This window comes from Perognathus longimembris, chromosome 8, assembly GCF_023159225.1.
Source record: "Perognathus longimembris pacificus isolate PPM17 chromosome 8, ASM2315922v1, whole genome shotgun sequence".
Taxonomy (NCBI): domain Eukaryota; kingdom Metazoa; phylum Chordata; class Mammalia; order Rodentia; family Heteromyidae; genus Perognathus; species Perognathus longimembris.
Window position 1 is genome coordinate 5,116,087 of NC_063168.1, and position 23,755 is coordinate 5,139,841.

The 23,755-nt window shown below is 46.7% G+C and overlaps 1 protein-coding gene across 1 annotated transcript; it reads right to left on the reverse strand.

The window, feature by feature from the left end:
* Nucleotides 1-3,239: 3,239 nt before the first annotated feature.
* Nucleotides 3,240-20,558, reverse strand: Creg2 (cellular repressor of E1A stimulated genes 2). Its single transcript, XM_048353517.1, has 4 exons — nt 20,091-20,558; nt 17,573-17,742; nt 4,177-4,290; nt 3,240-3,503 (listed from the first exon to the last, which is right to left on the reverse strand). The coding sequence occupies exons 1-4, from the start codon at nt 20,556-20,558 to the stop codon at nt 3,356-3,358; spliced, it is 900 nt and encodes a 299-aa protein (XP_048209474.1). The 3' UTR covers nt 3,240-3,355.
* Between the last annotated feature and the right edge of the window lie 3,197 nt (nt 20,559-23,755).

Below are 23,755 nucleotides of genomic sequence, written 5' to 3' on the forward strand. Positions count from 1 at the left end.
AAAATTTATTAAAAACATTATCTTTTTATTATTTCTGTGTTGAATTCCATTTGTAGCTTTAAAAAAATCAGTAAAAGCAGAGAGAGCATGTGTCTGTTTCTAGATTCTGTTTTGTTCCATTGGTTCATGTCTATGACTTCACCAGTAACCCAAGAAGTGAAAATAAAGCATTTATCCAACTTATTTTTTCTTTGACAAGATTGTTTTAGCCATTTTAAACCCTTTAAACATTGAGATATAAGTTTTTCTTTTGCAATGCTAGTCCTAAGGCTTTGTGTATGGTAGACAAATGCTATGCTAGTGAGCCCCCTCCCCCCATCCGGGGATATAACTATTAGAATAAGTTTGTGCATATTTACTAAGCATAATGAATAATTCATGAACAGAATACTGTTCCTCATTTGCTGAAGCCTTTCATTTCTTTTGCCAGAATATTTTTTCCCAGCACATAAATCCTCTATATGCTTTGTTACACTTGTGCCACAAGTATGTAATTTTATTTGTAGTGACTCTAATTGGTATTGCGAGTTTTACTAAAAACACAATAAACATGGCTTCCTTGTGTTCTTTGTTAGTATAATGATTAAAATTTTATTTGGCCTTGCATCCTGAGACCTTGCTGAATTCCATAGTACTAGGGGTTCTTTTTATGTTAAAAAAAAAAAAAGCACATTATTTGGGGGCTGGGATATAGCTCAGTGGCAAAGTGCTTGCCTAGCAAGTGCAGTGTCCTGGGTTTGATCCCCAGTATCAAAAAGGAAAAGACAAAAAAAAAAAAGCGCAACTAAAAACAAAACAAAAAGCACATTATTTGGTATTGTCAAAGTGGGGAATCGTGTCATGTGTAAACAAGGATACTTTTGTTTCTTTCCAATTCCTATGCACTTTTCTTTTTCTTGCCTTATTACAATGGCTAGAACTTGCAGTACAGTCTTAAAACTTTTAATTAGTATAAATGCCTAGAGATTTTTGAGTCATACTTGCCTGAGCAAGGCCTATCACAATCAACCTCATGAGTTTTTTTTTTAACATTATTCTTATTATCTAACATGTTCAGATCCCATTTCTTGTGATTTTGATTAATAGCTGACAACACTCATCAATAATAAATGGAACCTGGTCTTCCACGCCCTTTGAAGCGCCGGGGACCTGAAGTGAGGTAAATGGAACCTGACCGTAAATCAACTTGGCAGAGGGACATTTTATCGGTGGGACAGGAGTAGGAGGCAGAGGTGCTTTCAAAAACATTTGTAATTTCAGGAAGCAGAAGACCCAGCTATATCATACTTGGATTACTGACCCACTGAAACATGGTAGGGGTATTTGTATATTGGTTTGGGTTATTGGAAAGAAAAGGAAAAAGGTTTGAGGTTGACCTATGGGATTCTTCTGACGTGGTTGTTCTTCCAGTTTTCCCTCTTTCTTGTAAGTTGGGGGTAGCAATCATTTTAAATTCTGAAAACATGAAATATCTTCAAAAGGTACTGTAATACTCTTATTATAAGAATTCATATTAGAAACTGCCACTGTCTGAAGCTCTTTGGTGAACTGGCTAAGGACAAATGAAAGAAGGTTGTACATTTCACTCTGTTTTGAATAATAGGCACTTAAAATATGTGCTAACAACTCAAACTATGTCTTACTTTGTTAAACAATAATATAACCATTAATAGAATCATCTATATATATTGAAGAACGTGTATTTTCTACACATGGTGATGTGTTTTTATGTAATACAACATATCTAACCCAGAAGGCTTTCTATCCCTATGGGAACATAGAAAACTTAGATATCACTATATCCTTTATAGATTGAAATGATAAAAGGCCTTAGTTGTACACGTCAGTCCACGTAGGTCTTACAGGTATGCACCAGTATGATCTAGTATCTTGCAAACCCTAGGAACTCCTGTGTATAACTTGTAGAAACATTTTCAACTCCGTAGTTAAGAATCAGATAGTAGGGCTGGGGATATGGCCTAGTGGCAGAGCGCTTGCCTCAAATACATGAAGCCCTGGGTTCAATTCCCCAGCGGCAGTGCAAGTGCTCTGGGAGGCGGGTAACTTTCCGTGTGTTCCACCCTTCACCGCCCGGCCTCCTCCAGTGATACCTGCACATTTCAGGAACCCTTGTCCTGAAACCTGAAGTTCCAAAGTGAGGTGAGGTGGTGGCTTGCTCTTTCTGAGCCTCAGTTTCCTTGCCTACAAGGGGTGACAATGCACGTGTCGCACTGACCGTGTCATGAAGGGCCTCGCCCAGGGCTGGGCGGGGCGGAGGCCCTCAGGGGCTCATGCCTCCCTCCCTCCTTTCCTCCCTCCCTCCTGCTGCGTCTCCCCTTTGCTTTCCCGCTCTTCTCTACAGATGATAGGAGGGGATGCTTCCTAGTTGGGGTGTCACAAGTAATGCATGAAAGGGCAGGGCGATCAGAAATGGGAGCATCTGGGATCTGGGAAGCTTGGTTCCAAAGCTAGCCCATTCTCTCGCTCTTTTTAAAATTTTTTTATTTTTGGTGGCAGACTAGGGCTTGAACTCAGGGCCTTGTCACTGTCCCTTAGCTTTTTTCACCCAAGGTTAGATATCAACCCCTTGAGCCACAGCTCCACTTCCAGCTTTTTGCTGGTAAATTGGAGATAAGAATCTCACGAGCTTTCCTGCCCAGGCTGGCTTCAAACCACGATCCTCTGCTCTCAGCCTCCCGAGTAGCTAGGATTACAGATTTCATATATAAAAACCCCGCGGCTCAGCGCCATTCTCTTCAGCATTCCACCGTCGCGGGCTCGCACAGACTCGGCGTGTGTACAAAATGCTGCCTGGCTCTACCACTGCCCTGTTGCAGCAGAGACAGACGCCGCACGAGGGGTCAGCGCCCGGCAGCAGCTGTGACTCCACGATGCATCTGCCACCTGGTGGCGGGGTGAGAAGCGGCCGCCGGTCCCCGTCGGTGGCCTCATGCGCATTCAGCCCCTGTCTGGCGGCCATGAGACTGCTTTTGGCACGACAGGCAACAGAAATACTGTCACGATACAAAGCGATCCCGTTGTACATCCAGCCTCTTTTTTTTTTTCTTGTAAAGAGTGGAAGAGCAACCGTGGACGCAGAGGGCCAGGTGGAGCACCAGCAAGGCCTTCCACATAGGTGAGTCTGAAAAGAATGCAAGGGACACAGAGATGGTGGATGCCAAGTGCCCTAACCCCAGGGAGCCCGTCCGGTGCTCCTTCTGCCGCAGGATGGCAGGGCAGCGGGGAGCCCTTCCAGGAACAGGCAGCCCTCCTCTCTAGCTGCAGCCCTTGGGGGGGAAAAACAAACCCACTTCCCATTTGAAGTGCAAACGCCATGGACTCTCTTCTCACACCGTCAGGCCTTTCTAGGAGTTGCTTTGAAATATTCCTCCCTTGAAATGTCGGCGACACCTCCATACCATTTCTGAAGCCAGACGTGTTCGATCCTCATCTTCATGAAGAACCATTCGTACTGACGGGGCCACTTGCGCATGCCCGGGTGCCTGCGGGGGACAGAGGGCGTCCACGGTGAGGGGCACGTGTCTGGCAGGATGGCCACGACCCCTCCGGACTCCCACGCTCCTTTGGTTTGAATCCCAGCTCAGTGGCAGGGGAGCCCCGGGGCCCTGGGGCTTGTGGATGCTGCCGTGTGGCCACGCCCACGTTGCTTTGGTCATGGACCAGAGTGGGGAGTCAACACGCAAGGGGACATAAACCACCTGCGCCCAGCAAGGGCACGGGGCGGTGCTGGCTGGAGCCCCAGTTCCACTTCTGGCTTTATGCTGCTTAATGAGTGATAAGAATCGTACAGAGTAGTTTTATGACCGGGCTGGCTTCGAACTGAGATCCTCAGATCTCAGCTGCTGCCTGAGTCGCTAGGATTAGAGGCATGATGAGCCATCAGCACCCAGCTTTTTTTTTTTTTTTTTTTTGGCCAGTCCTGGGCCTTGGAAAAAAAAATATTTGTAGCAAATATAGTATCTGTAACCATTGCAACAGTATGTCCTTAGAACCCACCGCCCCCAGGACATTATTCACCCCATTACCGCCCAAGGGCAGCTCGGGCCCGCTGCTGTCACAGGCACCAAATGGCACAGAGCTCACCTGGGCTGCTTATTGTTATTATTATTATTATTATATATCTTTGGGCAACTCAATTCGATAACCCCTTCACACCTTGAAAACATGGCGTGCTTGGCAAATTCTACTTCTGCTGGAGACACGGCGATCACCCGGCCCGTGAGGGTTAAGCGAGCGCACCGGGGGTCTTCGGGGTCCACGATGTTTTTCCTGCACGAGAAGACAGTTTTCATGTGGTGAAACAAGGAGAGGGCATCAGCCTGAAGTACTGAGCGCTCTGCCACTTTCAGCCACAGCTCCACTTCTGGGGTTTGGGTGGTTGATTGGAGATAAAAGTCTTGTGGACTTTCTGGCCTGGGATGGCTCTGAACCTTGAGCCTCAGTGCTCAGCTTCCTGAATATCTAGGATTACAGCCATGAGCCACTGGCGCTTGGTAGGATGTAGGTTTATGCTAAAAAGACAGCCTGCACTAGGAGGTGAGGTTGTAGCTCACTGGGAGAGCATATGTTTAGCATGTGCAAAGCCCTGGGTTCAGTCTTCAGCACTAAAAGAATAAATAAAAATACAGCCTAGGCCTGGGGATGTGGCTTAGCGGCAGAGTGCTTGCCTAGCATGCATGAAGCCCTGGGTTCAATTACTTAGTGCCACATACACAGAAATAGCCAGAAGTGGTGCTGTGGCTCAAGTGGTAGAGTGCTAGCCTTGAGCAAAAGAACCTCAGGTTCAGTGCCCAGGCCCTGAGTCCAAACCGCAGGACTGGCAAAACAATAAACAAAAACAGCCTACAGAATGGGAGAAGATCTTTGCCAGAAGGATTTAATTACCAGAATATACAAGGAGCTAAAAGACTAAACCTCCAAAGAATCAATAATCAATGAACAAATGCACACAGGAGCTACACAGACAGTTGTCAGAAGTAAACATGGCTAATAAGTACATGAAGAAATGTTCAAGATCCCTGACCATAAAGAAAATGATTGAATTATTTTAAGCAGTATAGTTGAAAGATTTCTGTCCTTTAGTAAATTCCTCTTAAAAATATCTACTTCAGGGCTGGGGATATGGCCTAGTGGCAAGAGTGCCTGCCTCATATACATGAGGCCCTGGGTTCGATTCCCCTGCACCACATATACAGAAAATGACCAGAAGGGGCGCTGTGGCTCAAGTGGCAGAGTGCTAGCCTTGAGCAAAAAGAAGCCAGGGACAGTGCTCAGGCCCTGAGTCCAAGGCCCAGGACTGGCAAAAAAAAAAAAAAAATCTACTTCATCTGAATGTTCAAATTTATTTAGATAAAGTCATTCACAGCCAGGCACCCGTGGTTCACATCAGTAATCCTAGTTACTCAAGAGGCTGAGATCTGGAAGATCAAGATCTGAAGCCAGGGGGCTGGGGATATAGCCTAGTGGCAAGAGTGCCTGCCTCGGATACACGAGGCCCTAGGTTCGATTCCCCAGCACCACATATACAGAAAACGGCCAGAAGCGGCGCTGTGGCTCAAGTGGCAGAGTGCTAGCCTTGAGCGGGAAGAAGCCAGGGACAGTGCTCAGGCCCTGAGTCCAAGGCCCAGGACTGGCCAAAAAAAAAAAAAAGATCTGAAGCCAGCCTAGGCAGAACACTCCCAGAGGCTCCATCTCCAAAATAACCAACAGCAAAAAGCCAGGGGGGAGGTGTGGCTTGAGTGGTAGAGTGCCAGCAAAAGAGTCAAACAAGAGCAAGAGGCACTGGGTTCCATCCCCAGTACCAGCAGTGATTTATAACATTCTTCTACGTCTATGCTCAGGTTTAATGTCTTTTCATTCCTCATTTGTTCCTGCTCTCTGTTTCTTCACCAATTTTGTGAGAAGTTTTCAAGCTATGTGAGTGATGTTCTTCTGTCTATTCTATTTTAGATTAAAAGCCATTATTGACTGTATTTATTTATTTATTTATTGCCCGTCCTGGGGGGCCTCAGAACTGTCCCTGACTTCTTTATGGTCAAGGCTAGCACTCTACCACTTGATCCACAGCACCACTTCCAGCTTTTTCTGTGTATGTGGTGCTGAGGAATCGAACCCAGGGCTTCATGCATGCTAGGCAAGCTCTCTATTACTCAGCCCTTGTATTTAGCTTTATTGTTTCCTTTCCTTTCTTTTTTTTCTAACAAAGACATAATAAATAAGTTTGTTTGTTTTTAATCACACTTTGGGAATAGGTTTTAGCAAATAAAATACATGAGGCTGTCGGGGACTGATGTCTTACACTAGTAGTCCTAGCTACTCAGGAGGATTGTGGTTCCAAGCCAGCCCCAGCAGATAAATCCAAGAGACTCTTATCTCAACCAGCAAAAACCAGAAGTAGAGGTACGGCTCAAATGGTAGAGTGCCTTGGGTGGAAAAAAGCCAAGCAAGAGCGTGGAGTTCTAGCCACATGCCTTCATACACACACACACACACACACACACACACACACACACACACACGCAGGTTTAAAAGTGTTATAATAATAAATGTAAATGTTATAATGATTATATATCATACACACACACTGGTAGGTTTAAAATGTTATAATAATTATATATCATACACACACACACACACACACGTATAGCTGGAACTCTGGGCTAGCACTCTACCACTTGAGCCACAGCTCTACTTCCAGCTTTGTAGCTTTGTGTGGTTAATTGGAGATAAGAGTCTCATGGATTTTCCTGCCTGGGCTGGCTTCAAACCATGATCCTCAGATCTCAGCCTCCTGAATAGCTGGGATTACCAGTATGAGTTACTGGTGCCCAGCTAATTTCCTACTTTTTTCCCTGATCTGATAGCTAAGTGAGCATATTTTGGATTTGGATACTTACTTTGTTAATTTTTTTAAGTGTAAGCATTTAGGACTATACATTTCTCTGTAATGACCACTCTGGCTGTGTGTATCCTTCTAGTATTGATATAATTTTGACTCGGTGTCCTGTTTTCTAATTTCAGTCATGGTTTATTATTTTCACCAGTCTACGTGGCACATGACTGGAAGCTGACCCCTTCTGCTCTGGCCTTGGCACACCTATAGAATCCTCATTGAGTTGGTTCTCCCACCTAGTCAATACAAAATGGCCAATGTGCTAGCTGGCAATCCCATGCTTGTAAGATGTTACAGAAGATTCCTCTCAGCCTGCTGGAGAAAGTGAGATGCTTCCAATGTGTTGAGATGTAACTTAAGTATGAGTTAGAGTCTTTTTTTTTTGGTTAAAGTGGGTGCTTTAACAGGTTCCTGCTTTGGCAGGTAGTCTGGTTTTGGTTGATTGCTTACACTGATAAACTCTTTCAGATTATCCAATTGTGTAAGATCGTGAACCTAGGTTCTGACCAATCAGAACAAAGGGCAGTGAGGGATAAAGCAAAGGCTCCCTGTCCATCCAGGGCAGCCGCTTCCTCGGCTTCCTGTCAGTAGCACACCTTTCTGCAGGAGTAAAATCTTGCCTTGCTGAGTTCCTTTTGAGTTGTATCCTTATTCCTATGGGACACCCCAATATCCCGAGACATTTCCAACAGCTCACAAAAACTCTTCCTGTCTATTACTTCACAGTGAAGTCTTGAGCAAGTTACATTTGTCTAGCAAAGCACATGTTTGCCTTTTAATTAAAGAACTTGTTTTCACTTGCCTGAAAGTTTTCCTTTATTACACACCCCAGTGAATCCTAGCAAGAGAGGGTAACAGTGGCCATGCCCACATATTCTGGTAAATGGCTTCATGTAGGAACACTGTGTTACTTTTGAAAGTTTTATAAGCTGTGTTGCAAAAAAAAAAAATAGTTGCTGAGTTGTGAGTTTGATGAAAGAATGACGAGATGTCATCACAACAGTATAAACATGGAAGCCTCACTGCACTTTGGAGAAAAGACACAAGTACATAGAGAAAACAAGTGATATCAGGAAATAGGAACATAGATTTGAAATCAATGGTCAAGATAGTCATGGGTTTTGCTCTTGACTGCAGGTAAGTACTTCAACCAAGTTACTCTGCAATGAAGTCAGTCAAGTCAGTCATGACAGAATAACCATGCACTTCAGTAGGGGAGGTTTTTGCTTCCCACTGCTGCTGGTTACTCACAATTGAAAGGACATTATATATTTAAAAATGCAAGCCAGGCACTGGTGGCTCATGCCTGTAATCCTAGCTACTCAGGAGACTGAGATCTGAGGACTGAGGCTCGAAGCCAGCCTGGGCCAGAAAGGCCATGAAACTCTGATCTCCAATGAACAAAACCGGAAGTGGCACTGTGACTCAAGTGGTGGAGTGTTAACCTTGAGGGAAAAAAGGTTCAGGGACAGTTCCTAGGCCCTGAGTTCAAGCCCCATGACCAACAAAAAAATTTTTAAAGCAAATACTGTACTTCCCATTTACACAGTAAGAAATCCAGCTAAACGGAGTGTCACTACCTGTGCCAGGCTAGCTAATAATCCCTTAAAGATGTCCACGATCCAATCCATGGTTAATGTGTTACCTTATATGGAAGAGGGAATTAAGACTGGCAACCACCTGAATTTGAATAGGGAGATTATCCTAAATTATCTGGCCAGACCCAATGGAATCAGAAGGTCTTTAAAAGCAGAAGAGTAAAGACAGGGGTGTGTGAGACTCCCAGGAAGACCCCTGGTGGCAGAAGCTACGCTGGAAGGCGACGCCCATCGCCCTGATTCCAGGCTGTGCTCAGCACCTGGTGATGCTCTGGTACCCATTCAGAGCCCCACGCGTTGCCTCTGCTCAGTGTCATGCTCGCCCACGTCCAGGAGCTCCTTCTAACCTTTTGCTTTTCCTACGGCTTTTCCCACATCCTTACGTGATATATGCGATCGCTTCATCTAAGAAAGTCATGGGACTCACACGTTCCATGGATCTGTTCTTGGGAGGGTTGCAGAATGCTGTTAAGTAGAGGAACGACTAGCTATACTCCTTGTATACAGAGAGGTGGATTCAATGATCTGGAGGATTATAGAAGATACAAGACAGTGATTTTCCACTCAAATTGTTTCTGAACAAGATTACCTTCCAAATATTCCTTTAGATCAGCAATCTTTTTTTTTTGCAATAATTTATTTACTATTCACATTTTTACAAGCTATCATTTTAGAAGAGCTTCCGAAGGGATGCAGTTGTTCTAACAAATACACAGCCTTCCAAAATACTTTACATCTAGGTTAGTGTATTTAAAGATTTGTTTTATTTTTGTGATAGTCAATATTAAATATTAAAATATTAATTTAATTTTGTTCAGATTCTTTGAAACAAAGAAAAAACTGATTTGTTTCATTGAGAGACAGAGATTGTATGGCAGTACATTGAACTGTCCACCCTTGTTACTGGTAAAATCATTATCATCATACAAGAGTTTTCAACTCTGAGAGATTTCTTCTCCGTGGAAGGCAAGTGGAAATCTGGGGAGAGTTTTTGGTTGTTACTGAGACCGGGTTGGGAGAGGGGTTCGTGAACCATGCAGCGGATGACCTGCTACAGTGAACTATCTCACAGGGGAGACAAGCACCCAAGGCTTTGTCTCTACCTGATCGATCCATCCATCCATCCATCCATCCATCCAGGTAATAATTCTGTCTATCCACCTATCCTGGCACCAGTGGCAAACATATATATATATACATATATATATATGTATATACATATATGTATTTTTTTTCCTAGCTTCTCAGGAGGTTGAGATCTGAAGATCAAGATTAAAAACTAGCCAGGGGACAAACGACTCCAAAAGCAATACTTGCAAAACCATTTAGTGTAAACCAACTGAACAACTCATGGGGGGAGAGGGAAAGGGGGAGGGGGAGAGGGGAATGAGGGAGGAGGTAACAAACAGTACAAGAAATGTACCCAAGCCTAACATATGAAACTGTAACCTCTCTGTACATCACTTTGACAATAAATAAGAAAAGAAATAAAACTAGCCAGGGCAAGAAAGTCTGGGAGACTCTTATCTCCAAACAAATAAAAAGACAGAAATAGAGCTGTGGATCAAGTAGTAGAGGGCTAGCCTTGAACAAAAAAAAAAAAGCGCAGAGACAAGCACCCAGGCCCCGAGTTCAAACCCCAGAACCAGGAGCAACGGCAGCAAAAGAAAAGAAATGAAGAACAGTGAAAACTGTTTCTTTTGTCATTTTTAAAAATTATTTTAAATTGTTTTTCTGGAAATGAAAGTTTCTTTACCTTGACACCACTCTATTGACATTTGGGGCTAGATATTTGTTTGATGGGGGCTGTTTTGCACATTGGAGAATAATTAGCAGCTTCCCACTCCCACGTCATAAGAGTAAAATGGTTTCTAGACGTTGTCAAATGTCCCCAGCCTCCAGTTTGAATTCCCTGCTGTAGATGCAGATCAGCTGCAGAACAAGTGGAGGGAAGCAGCGAGTTGTCTCTTGGGGTGGCTTCAGACTTAGCACCGCCCCCCCCCCAAAAAAAAACACCTTTGTGATCTGCTACTGCAAGAAAAAGGAGGGGAACAAGATGGCAATAAGGTTTGTTCTCAAGAAAACCAGATAGTATGAAAGGGAGGGAGGGAGACGATCCTGCTTGGGAAATGGAGTGAGGTTATCCAGTCCTACCGAGCACGACTGAGGTCACTTGGGAGGACTTTGCTTTTGGATGAGAGGGGAAGACACAGCCCTAGGCTTTGCCCTGGGCAAAGACGGGCTGTCTGAGCTCTGGAACTGTGCAGGTAGATGCAGGGCTTACATAAACACGACTCCCCTTTGCTTTGCTAGCCTTGCAGACAGCTATAGAAAGAACACACTAAGACTGTCTTTACCGAGGCTGGCTGCTTACACATCCTAGGTTCCAGTTAAACTACAGTATCCAGGACTGACCTTACCATTGTAGACGGGGAAGGAGAAGCCAAGAATCACACCAACATCTTCTGCTCTACCCTCTGTGGAAGTAGCTACCAAGCCCATCTAGTTTATCCTATTTCACTTGTAATAGAATTTTTTTAAAAAACTTTTTTTTTTTTTTTGCAGTATGTATGTGTAATGCCTCATCTAGTCCTCGTTTGTTTTTGTCTGGTTTTTTTTTTTAGCTTCTTGATGCCATTTTCTTGGTTTTGACTTTGGCATTCGTCATAGTCCATTGGCTGTTGATAATAACACAATACCATGGATTGGATGGATTATAAAGAAACAAGGTTATTTTTGCTTTATGGCTCCAGCCCAAGGTTGAGGGCCACATCTGGAGATGGTCTTCTCTCTAGAGACCACAGAGCAAGAGACAGGGAGTGCCCTAGACACTGGATTTTGTAACAGATGTGCTCTTCAGATAACCAGTTAATCACATGAATGAGCTCACCTATTCTGTAAAAAAGGGGGGCATCCCCAATGATCTCTTAAAGGTTCTATCTAGGCCCTACTTCCTAATATCTAATAGTAAGAATTAAAGTTTAACATCAGCTTTCCTGACCACTTTTCTTTCTCTCAAATAGTATTCATCATATCAAGCTCCCAACTCAGTTCAACCCCAGAATCCTTCCTCTGGTTTTATGTGGCCACCATATTTTAGGAGACTGTAAATGCTCAAAGAAACACAAGCACTTCATTTAGAATCCAGGTTAAATCCTACCCTATAACAGATCTCTTTAGGGCATTCGATTGAAATGATCGCTCAACTACAGTTTCACATTCTTTGTGAAATTAGGTGTAAAACCAACAAATATAAATACACCTGTGTTGATACCTTCTAGTTCATTTTAGTTCCTTTGGTCCATGAGGACGCTCTCATGCCAATTTCTGTTAGGGAGGCTCTCCTGGGGGAGAGGGCTTTGTTTGGGTACAGAATGCCCCCTCCATGGTAAAGGCTTGGTCCCCATCCTACTTCATTATGGGGTGGGGGAGGGTGGAACCTTTGAAGATGCTCAGCTTCTGGGGAATATGCACGTGGAGGGATTTAGGACCCCCGCCCTTCCTCATTCTCTGCTTTGCTTCCTGGTAGTGAGGCCAGTGGTTTTCCTCTGGGACACACAATCTCTCCATGTACTTCTTTGCCACAGGCCCAGAAACCTAGGCTCAGGGACTGGACCCTCCAGAACTGGAAGCAAAAAGTGAATCTTTTTTTTTTTCTTTGTACGTTGGTTATCTCAAATATTGTTTGTTATAGTGTCAGGAAGCTGACACAGGAAATCTACAATAGCTTCCTACCTGAACAATTGTAGGGAGGCCTTTCCCGATGACATCCATGCTCTGCCAGTGATATTGCCTATGGCGGGTGGCTTCCTTCTCGGGGGGCTTTCAAACCATCTTTTTCATGTCTGTTCCCGAATCACTGCATAAGTCATTTGTGTCATTCCTCAGACCTTCCCAGCCTCTGATTTTTGTAACTCAGAACAACACTTGTCATTTTGATGACAAATTTTGACAGCCTATTCGACGCCATTTCTATGTTTCAGTTCCATGTTTTTTTATTCATGAATTCCCGAGTTTCTCAGAAGGAAATCTGTATCATTCACAAGTCGGGGACAGACAGATTGAAAGGACAGATTGCTACATTACATTCATTGCTCATCTTGGGCTAGAGTTTTCTTTCACTCCATGTCACCTCTTATTTAGCAGACATTAGCTGGCCTTGCTCAGTAGGACAGGACAGGAAGATGGGGACACAGAGTCATTTCCAGGATGGGAGCGATTCCTTGAGGAGTCCTTACTGAGGGGCAAGTCACCACCCAAATAGGCTTTCCCCTCCTGGCAGCACTGGGGTTGAGCTCAGTACCTATTACTTGCGAGGCAGGCAGGCTCTCCACCACTTAAGCTAAACTAGGTCCTATCATGGCCCCACGAACCTTTTCACTTGCGTTAATCATTTCACTTTGATGTTCTTGGAATACATTAAAATGTACCCTGGCCAGTTGACTATTACATTGCATGTATTTGAGCCATTTTAACTTACGTATTCTAAAACATTTATATTATAAATAAATGCAATCGTGACTCCCCTGAAATACCATAGCATACATTAGTATAAATTAGCATGCTGTGATCTTCATTTGCAAGCGCGTTTAAACTGGCACATTCATTTGTGGTTGGTCGAACCACAGCTTCCCTCAAAGAGGCCCGTGTCCCAACCATTGAGTCCCATGTTACACCTTACATGACAGGTGTGTTGCCAAGTTGTTGTGAAGGGTCTTGAGAAGGGAGGAACCTTCTGGATTATTCCATAGGCCAAATGTAATTGGAAGGATTCTCATAGGGTCGACAGGAGACGAAAGGATTTAAGGGCAACAGAAACAAAAGGTTGAACCAGTGAAAGCACAGGACCCTGAGCCAAGGCATACCAGTGGCCTCTAGATCATGAAAGAAGCAAAGAAGTGAATTCTCCTTTACAGTGTCAGAGCCAAGCAGACTTGCCAAACTTTGGTATATTTGTTGTTTTGTGCCTGTGCTGGAGCTTGAACTGAGGGCCTTCCATTCTTACCCAGACTGTTTTCACATGGCTAGTGATCTACCACTTGAGCCATACTTCCAACCTAGCTTTTTGGCTAGTTAACGGAAGATAGAAGTCTCACGGACTTTTCTGACTAGGCTGACTTCCAGTCTTGACCTTCAGCCCTCAGAGTAGCCAGGATTACAGGCATAAGCCACCAGTGCCTGGCTCACATTGGTTCTATTTAAGCTTTATAAAACTCACTTGGGACTCTGGGCCTCCAGAGCTGTGTAAGAATAAAATGATGTTGCACTAAGCTAAAAGGTCTATGAAAGTTCATTATAGCAGCAACAGAAAAAGAATGTACCAATCCCCAAGGTCCATCCAATAATGCCGTATTTGAGTCAATAAATCTCCAGCCCCATGCTATGCTCAAGGCTCTGCAGGGTTGCTGGGGGCTATGAAAAGCTAGAAAGACAGACTATTGGTCCTCACCGAGTTTGTACTGCAGCAGGAAGGGCAGTCATGGGGAGCTTGCTATATAAATTCCGAATTACTTATTCGCTTGCTGTTATCGCATGGATCTGGCTACGTTCTGAGGGCCCATGAAGGCTGAACTCTGAAAACGAAGTGGGAATTAGACTATGTGGGGACAGGAAAGGCACCAAGACAGAGTGCTCCCTACACTGGTGAATGGGATCCGGACCCTTATAAAAGAGTCCTGGCAGAGGCTCTCACAGCAAGAAGTTGCCTTCTATGAGCCAGATTCTTTCTTCATCTTTATCTCGACAGTGCTTAGCGTAGTTCATAACACAGTACCTGTTCAGTGGGTATTTGGCGAAGTGAATGCTTTGGGGATAGGTTGTCTGCATATATCTGTAGGCACATGTCTAAAGCCAGTTCCTATGGAAATTGCATGCAAATAAGTGATATCCACTTGTGTTTTCATAGATTCTATAGCACCTGAACCAGCTCTTCCCAAACTGTTTCCAGTGTGTGGCTATCTGGAGAGGAGGGGGCGTGTGGGGAGTGACAAGTAGGCGGAGAGCCAGTCATCTGGGAGGGAATCGCAGCCCCACCGGAATCTGAATAGTGAGTTTCTGTGCAAGTCCTTCAGACCTGTGTGCCTCAGCTTCCTTATCTGTTAAGATGGAGCTAACAATAGTAGCTTTCTCATGAGGCTCTCATGAGGATGATGCAAGGAGTTATTTATGTCAGTTGCTTAGTTGGTACAGAAGCGTAATGTACATTATATCATAAATACATCTCTCCCTATACTGAAAAGGCATGTGGAGGCACTGTGGAGGGCACAGCTCTACTCCTGGCTGTCTGGTAATTAACTGGAAATAAAAGTCTCACAGACTTTCCTGCCTGGGCTGGCTTTAAATCTTGATTCTCAGATCTCAGCCTGCTGAATAGCTGGAATGATAGCTACGAACTGCCGGGCACTCGATCTCCATTATTCTTGACACGTGGTCTTGCTTCCTGCCTGTGCTCGTGTCTAGGCACAATCTACCTACGTGAGCTTCGTAGTTCACCGGCCAGCCCCACGGAGCTTTTATTTTTTCCTGCCTGGCTGTGAACTACAATCCCAACTATCTCAGCCTCCCATGTAGCTAGCGTTACAGACATACACTACCGGTACCCAACTTCTGGCAGCTCTTGTCAAACTCTACTGGGGAAAGCTAAGAATAGAGGAACGTTGCAGCAAAGGAGAAGCGGTAGCATGGATTGGCACAGAGGGGAAGTGATTTAGCAGACTTCTATTGCTCTAAAGGGGGAATGAACAAGAATCAGTGAAGAATTGGATTCAGCTCCTGTATCTGCTTAGGTCGAGGCTGGGGCTTTGACATCCATGTCACGTCTCAGGGGAACGCAGATTCCAGACGCAGACTCCCCTTGGCTGCCAGCAGGCAGGCTGTGGGCAGGGCACGCTTCCCGGGTGGGTGCTTGCTTGACGCTCCGCTAGACAGCGGTGAATGGATGCATTGCCTTGCAAACACCTTTCTAGGGGAACCGATCTTTGCTATCAGGTGGGGTTGGGGTTTTCATCTAATATTCCTTATTTCATTCTTATAAACCGATTACAATGGGGGAGGGCAGGGGAGGTCATTGTCCTATACAGAAAGGCTTATCCTGAATCCACAGCAGGGAGGCAAACAACCCCCACTTCCGTCTCGCTTTTCCTGCCCACAACTCAGGGGGCTGCCTGCAGGACGGAGCAGGACCCCAGAGCAGCTGTCCTGGCCCCTTCTGGTGGGAGTCCTGGTGGAGTTACTTCTGCCATGCTTCATTCTGCACCCCTCCTGGCAAGGCCCGCTTTGGCTTCCAGTTCCTGTCTTAGGCGGCCCTGGCTTGCATTCTCTGTCTGGTATCCCATCTTCAGGAACTAGATCCCTTGGCCAAACCTGGAATGGTTGGGTGCTGTCCCTCCCCCACCTCTCCCAACAACACACACCTACAGACCACGTGGTGACTGCAGCCATCAAATGAATGAACAGTTTCCTGGTAAACCGGGTTGCGTAGCAGAGCCCCGCCGCTGTCTGGTGTAGATCTACCCGGTTTGCACTCATTGAGCAGAGTCTCCTTCCACTGCCTCCAGCCTCTGCAAATGTTGGCTTCCGCGGACTTCACTTCTTTATATTCCAAATAACCAGTGACACCACGTAGCAGTCCTCTTCCTGTCCCACTTGAATTCGGACTTCATTTTACAAAGAATTTGAGCCACCCCGGGGGCTAAATTCCAGGTCTTGGCAGGCAACGGTGGAAATGCACTGAAGACCCACTTACTGTCCCCACTGTCTTGGGGACACCCACATGCTCCAACCCCTCATCTCCTAAGTGGCTCTAGTCCTGGGGCTGGGGCAGGGGAAGCCAGGCTGTCCACGGCATCATTATGTCCCTCGGCCCTGCATCATTATGTCCCTCGGCCCTGCCTCCGGGCTGTGGAAAGTCTTCTACTCGATTCCCAATTTGGGGGAGTTTGCACTTTATATGATTCTATGAGGCAGTCCTCGTAGAATAGTCCCCACCCCGACCCCGCCACCTCTCTTTCAGTCCTCAGTTTGAATTTAGGATTTTGCACTTGCTAGGCAGGTGTTTTACCTCTCAAACCATGCCCCCAGCCTATTTTGGCTATGTTACATTTTGAATAAGGTCTTGCTTTTTGCCAGGGCCAACCTGGGCCTCTGTCCTATATTTATTTCCCATGTAGCTGACATGACACACATGCACCACAGTCCTTGGATTTAAAAAGAAAATTGATTGAGAGGAACTCTTGAAAATGTTCACCTCAGTTGGCCTCGAACCATAATTCTCCCAACCTCAGCCTCACTAGTAGCCGAGATTACAGGTGTGTGCCATCATTCCTGGCTATAGTCCACTCCATGTCATCTTGAACTAATCTTTAGCCAAGTGACCAGGCTAATCATTCCAAACTCAAATGAGAGTTGTGCATTTCTCTGTTAAAAACCTTAGCGAGGAAAATTAACAGAATTCTTACTAGAGCTCTGTCTGCCCTTTTCAGAATAGACAACAGTGCCTGCCCTGTGCTAATTGACTCAATATCTTACTTACATCTAGCTTTATCAACTTAACATATATCCCAAAGGCTTGTGGTCAAAACTGTTAGAAATAGTCAGTGGTGGTCCATGCACTTTGTGTGTGTGTGTGTGTGTGTGTGTTTGCGCCATTTGTGGGGCTTGAACTCAGGGCCTAGGAACAGTTTCACAACCTTTTTTGGTTGGGCTGGCTTTGAAACTCCATCCTCAGATCTCAGCCCTCTGAGTAGCTAGGGTTACAGGCAAGAGCCACTGGCGCTCAGCTATTAAATGAATTTTTGATTTACTATTACTTTCAACTTCTAATGGGTTTATTGGGCGGCAATCCCAGTGTAAGTCAACATTATATTTCCATTTTACAGACCTTTAAAGGCAAATAACTCGTTCCCAGTCACACCCGTTGGTTACATGGAAAAATTCTAGCTTATCTGACTCTAGGAATAAAGGACGCCCGTTTACATCCCAAGTTTTCTGTTCTATCCCCCGTCCTACCACCTCTGCCCCGAATTCCCTGGGCCTGCACCTGTGGGGACAAACCCTTGCTTACCTGCAAAACTCTCCCTCCAGCTCCGGCAGCGCCAGCGAAGCCAGTGGGTTCTTCATCAGATCGGCTACCACGGGGTCCTTGGCTGTCATGTAGAAGAACGGAATCCCAGTGCTGTTGCTGAGCGGGCCGTCGCTGACGGCCAGGCAGCTCCCGAAGGGCAGTCCTTGGATCTAGAAAACACCCCAGAGGGCTCTCTCAGTGGGTTCCCACAGCGCAGCCTGGGTATGGAGGGAGGGGCAGGGCACCACAGTAGTTGTGGGGGAGACTATCTCCGAAGGAGAACGCTCAGCAGCAACACTTGGTGTGGAAATCACAAGATTATTTTGGAACTAGCAAAGACACCAATTTTACTGAACTTAATGTTAGGGAGGACAATGGCATTTATTCAACCTTTCCCACACGCATCACCTCCACTGACCTTCCACAAATTTTGGAAACTTTGGGGATAGAATTCTTTATTGTTTGTTTGTTTGTTGGACTCAGGGCCTGAGCGCTGTCCCTGGCTTTTTTCTGTTCAAGGTTAACACTCTGTCACTTGAGCCACAGCGCCACTTCTGGCCTTTTCTATATATGGGTTGCTGAGGAATCGAACCCAGGGCTTCAGGTATACAAGGCAAACGCTCTAGGCCATATTCCCAGACCGGGGACAGAATTCTTTAATGTTCTGCTTGGCCTTTCAACATCCTTTAGTCTCGTGTGTGTGTGTGTGTGTGTGTGTGTGTGTGTGAGTGCATTTTTTGCTCAAGGCTGGCACTCTACAACTTGGGCCACAGCTTCACTTCTGGCTTTTTGGGGGTATGTAATTGAAGATAAGACGCTCATGGACTTTTTTTTTTGCCCTGACTGGCTTTGAACCACAATCCTGAGGTGTTAGCCTCCTGCGAAGCTAGGATTACTAGAGGGAGCCACAGGTATCCAATCTCCTACCATTTCTTTTATTTCTTTTTTATTTTTTTAGCCAGTCCTGGGGCTTGGACTCAGGGCCTGAGCACTGTCCCTGGCTTCTTTTTGCTCAAGGCTAGCACTCTGCCACTTGGGCCACAGCGCCGCTTCTGGCCGTTTTCTGTATATGTGGTGCTGGGGATTTGAACCCATGGCCTCATGTATACGAGGCAGGCACTCTTGCCACTAGGCCATATCCCCAGCCCTCCTACCATTTCTTTTAGGACTATGCTTTCTCATTTATTTATTATATCTTAACTGTAATCAACATAATTTTCCCAAACACTACGGGTACAACTTCCCCATCTTCCGTGAGTATCCTTCTCACAAAGCGCACCCCACTGTTACTTAGCTCAGAATTCAGGGGCAGTCTTTCAAGTGTGGCATGACCTTGGTGTGTCCCATTGTGAAACCAAGGACTTCATTCTGTTAATGAGATAACCGGTCAGGGAGCCCTCCAAAAGGGTAATAATATCATTCACAGACTCACGCTTTGCATGGCTTCCGAGTTGATTGAGCCAGTGCCTGGCAAGAGTGAAATGATCTTGAATGGATGGGTACAAGACAGTTCATTGTCCGGGAAGATCTGTTTTAAACTTAGATTAGCTTTATATTTAAGCTTCCTATTTCCTTAAAGCGTGTCTTAAGAGTGTAAGACACAATAAAAAAAACACATGGTTGCTGTGAATATCCAACCGGCTTAGAACTGACACAAAGAGGTGACCACGGCCACTGCTGCCACCATTGGAGTAAAGTGGTCATTTCCACAATTTGGTTAGAAAAAAAAAAGAAAAAAGAAAAAGGACCTCCCAAACCACTAAAGTAGCCAGGCCCCGGTGGCTCAGGCCTGCAATCCTAGCTACTCAGGAGGGTGGGATCTGAGGATCATGGGTTCAAAGGCAGCCCGAGCTGCAAATTCCCTGAGGCCCTGATCTTCACTGAACCAAAAGGGAAGGGGGTGAGTTAGCAGTGGAGCTGTGGCTCAAGTGGTAGAGCACGAGCCCTGAGCACTGGGTCCCTGAGTACTGGTGTGTACACACACACACACACACACACACACACACGCACACACCTGCCAAGCTAACATTTCCTTTTCTAGATGGAGAGGAACCAGCCACTGGGCCACAGCCCGGAGCTTGAGCTAAACCCCCGGCCCCTGATGGGGGGGTGGCGAGTCCCTGTCCGTCCCGGCTGGAGGGGGGGAGCGGGCAGGAGCCGGGCTGGGCTCATCCACGGTTCCGACGGCGACCGCAGGCTCCGGGCGCCCCTCCGGTCGGCCACACGCTGGGGATCTGGGCTTCCATGGGCCCCGTCCCCGGGCAGGGCCGCCCCCCGCCCCCCCCCCGGCTCCCCCAGGTCCCGAGCGCTCGGCCCGGTTCCGCGGTTTGCCCGGCGCCTGCGGCCCAGCCGAGCCCTCGGGGGGCGGGGGAGGGGCGGGCCTGCGGGGTTCGCCCGCCGCCCTCCCGGGCGCGCCCCCTCCCGGGCGGGCCGCGGGGAGGCGCGCCCGCGCCCCGCCCCCGCAGCGCCCGCCCGCCCCCGGGCCCCCGGCGCGCCCGCCCCGCCCCGCCCCGCTCACCTTCCCCAGGGCGGACGCGGTGGCCAGGCAGCCCCCGGCGCTGGCGTGGGCCAGGGAGCGCGCGGTGGCGGCGGCGGCGGCGGCGGCGGCGCGGGCCGCGGGGCCGCCCCCCTCCCGGCGGTAGGAGAACATGCCGCGGGGCGCGGGCGGCGGCCGGGCGCGGGCGGCGGCCGCCCCGGCCCCCCCGGCTCCGGGCGCGTCCTCCTCGTGCGCCGCGGCCGGGAAGCCCCGCTGCCACAGGCTGCCCGAGTCCTCCAGCAGCGCGGGCAGCGCGTCCTCCGCCGAGGCGCTGTGCAGCTCCTCGTCCGCCTCGTCGCTCACGGCCCAGGACACCGGGCTCACCAGCACGTAGCCGGCGGCCGGGGGCGGCCGCAGCAGGAGCCCGCCGCACAGCAGCGCGCACAGCCCGGGCCCGAGCCCGAGCCCGAGCCCGGGCCGCCGCGGACGCCCGCCGCCGCGCGCCGACATCGTGCGAGTGGGGCGCCGGGGGCTGCGGGCGCCGCGAGCCCCGAGCCGGCGGCGGGCGCGCGGGCGGGCGGGCCGGGGGGGGGGGGGGGGCGGGGAGGGAGCCCCGGCAGCGCCTCCTGGCGGCCGAGCGCGGCGGGCCGGGCTCCCACCCACCCCACCGACAGAAGTAAATGGACGTTGCCCTCGTGCACCATCCACCAGAATCGCGTTATTCACGTCTGGGCCAGAGCGAGGGGAGGGCGGGAGAGGTCGGCAGCCGGGGGAGAGGAGAAAGGGCAGGGTGGGGAAAGAGGGGCTCCAGCGGGGTGAGCCCCCCCAAAGCTTCAAGGGCTTGCCCCTGGTTGGCTGGGGCCTTGGTGTGGGGGTTACAGAGGGTCTTTCAGGGTGGGGCCCCATGACTGAGTCCTGGTGGCTGTGTAAACACACACACACACACACACACGCGCACACACACACGCACACACACCCCTATCCCTCTTCAGTGATGACCTGGACCTTCCCCCCACTCTTGTCAGCAAGAAGCCTCCACCAGGTCACCAGGTCCGGTCCCTGCATCTTCCACCCCCGGCCTGGAGAGCCACAGTCCACCTCTTCTCTCCTCCAGAGGCTGGGGGCGAGGCTGGGGGGACGCCCCCGGCCTCTGCTGTGGTGCTTCTGGCTATGGAACACGGACTCACACATGTCGCGACTGGAAACCCTTTCTGTTTTTTTTTTTTCTTTCATGGACATTTGGGTCATTTCCAGTAAGGTGTGTTTCATAGATGCCAAAATCATTTCAAATCAATGACAGGTTCTTCTGCTTAGGACACCCCTGGATGTAGGTCCCTCAGGAACATTTCTACTGGAGATGTTCTACCCCCAATGAGTCCTAGTTCACATTTGTTCTGGATGAAAATATCTTGAAATAGGACTTTTTTTTTTAAAAAAACAGTGTTTTGACACATGATCACGAAGTGCTAACCGAAGCCATTGTCGCTCCATTTTCTCCCATCTCCTCGTCTTCCCTCTTCATCTTCTTAAGCGTTCACAAGCCTGCTTTCCAGATGCCTACTGTGTGTGTGTGTGTGTGACAGTACTGAGGTTTGAACTCAGGGCTTTGTGTGTTTACTCAACTTCCTTGCTGGTTGTCACTCTACTACTTGAGCTATGCCTCCAGCCTAGCTTTTTGCTAGTTATTTTGGAGACCATCTCAAGGAATTTTTTTTTTTTTTTTGCCCAGGATACCCTTGAACTGTGATCTTCTGAATCTCAGCCAGGTTTACAGGCATGAGCCACCAGTACCCGGCTTAGATACCTACTTCCTAGTCATTAGTATCAGAGCTCTCCAACTCCTTCCCCTCCCCCTCATTACCCTCCCCCTCCCCCTCCCCTTCCCTCCTCCTCCCCCTCCTCCTCCTCTTCCTCCTCCTCCTCCTCCAAACTGGGATTTGAACTCAGGGCCTAGTACTTGCTGTACCATCCTAGCCATATTTCCAGACCTTTCCCACTGTAGTTATTTTTCTGGTATAGAGTTTCATTTTTGCCTGGGGTTGTAATCCTCTTACCTCTGTTGGTGGAATTACAGACGTGCAGTACCACAGCCATCTTATTGGTTGAGATGGAATCTCATAACTTTCATACACCTCCACTCCTGCCCTGACTGGTGATTCTCCAATCTCTACCTTCTGAGTACTTGGGATTATTGAGATGACGTTTTATTTTTTTAGTACTTTCACTGTTTAGGTCTTATGCTTATGTCTTCAATCTACTTTGGATTAACTTTTGTGTATAAGATAAAGATACGATGTCGTTATTTTATATGAGATATTCAATTATTGAAACAGTTGGAGAGACCTTACCTATTGTACTGTTTCAGCATACTTGCTGAAGATTACTTGACATACATGTGGATTTATGTCCTTTCAAAAGCCAACTTAACTTTGTTGATATTTTTCTATTCACTATTTTGTTTCCACTCTAATCTTTTTATTCCTGTCTTTCTACTAATTTTGGGCTTATGTTGCTCTTCTTTTGCCAATTCCCAGAGTTGTTAACATTCTTTTTAAATGTGAATATTTGATGCTATAAATTTCCTTCTTATTACTGCTTTTGCTGCACCTATTTAGTATGCTATGTTTCCTTCTTGTTTATCTCAGTGTATTTTCTAATTTCTCTTTTGGTTTTTCACTGTCCAAGAATGTTTAATTTCCATGTTCTTTAAATTTTTCTAGTTTTCCTTCTGCTATTTATTTCTAGTTTTATCACACTGTGGTCAGAAAGGCATGTAGTATTATTTCAGCTTTCTTAATTTGTTAAATCTTGGTTTTTTTCTGACTTAACATCTGTCACATTCTAGAAAACATTCTGTGTTAGCTTGAGAAGTTTGTATAGATCACGTTTGCATAGACTCTTCTACATATGTCTGATAAGTCCACTTGATGTATAATGTTGTTCAAGCAAGTCCTCTGTTACCTTATTGATCTAAATGAATGATATAACTATTATTCCAAGTGGGGTATTGCAGACTCCTACTATTACTGTGCTGTGGTTTCCTTCTCTTTAGGTTCCTTCTACCACACAAGGTCTTGCCCGTGCTCTGCTTGTTCTCTATTACTAAGCCATACTGCTAGACCCTCTCCCTGGTTTCATCAATGTTTGTTCCTTATGGTCAGATTCTCTGATATTGAGTGTATTCTATATTCCTGGCTAATTAATCCTTTCGGCATAATATGATGTTCTTTGTCTCTAACATTTTTTAACCCCAAATCTATTTTGTCTCCTATAATATGGTCTGTTCTGGGCTACTATTTGTATAGATTATCTCTCTATGTATTTCACATATTTTTCCATATTCTTAGTCTATTTGTGTTCTTAAGTCTAAAGTGAATATTTTGTAGGCAGTCTAGTTGTATTTCCTTCCATAAATCCATACATTTACCAATGTGTCTTGTTGCTGAGTTTAAGCCATTAACATCTAAAGTAATTACTATTGGTAAATGACTGACTTTTGCTATTTTTGTGTGTATGTGTCTTACAACTTTTTGTTCCACTTTTCCTCTTCTGTTGTCCTCTTTTATGTTCCATTAATTTGTGGGGTGTATGTGTTGATATACTTTGATTTCTTTCTTATTTTCTCGTGTATCTTCAGTAGGTACTTTCTTTGAGGTTATCTTGAAGCTTATATAAAACACTTAATAGTTGTAAAAATATATTTGAAA

Bases quoted from the DNA above. Each gene is read 5' to 3' on its own strand.
- Creg2 (XM_048353517.1), bottom strand. From the start codon at position 20,558: ATGTCGGCGCGCGGCGGCGGGCGTCCGCGGCGGCCCGGGCTCGGGCTC. The intron at 17,743-20,090 runs GTGAGCGGGGCG...GGTGTTTTCTAG, and splicing joins CCGCGTCCGCCCTGGGGAAG to ATCCAAGGACTGCCCTTCGG. The intron at 3,504-4,176 runs GTGTGAAGGGGT...TGTCCCCCGCAG, and splicing joins AAGCACGCCATGTTTTCAAG to GCACCCGGGCATGCGCAAGT.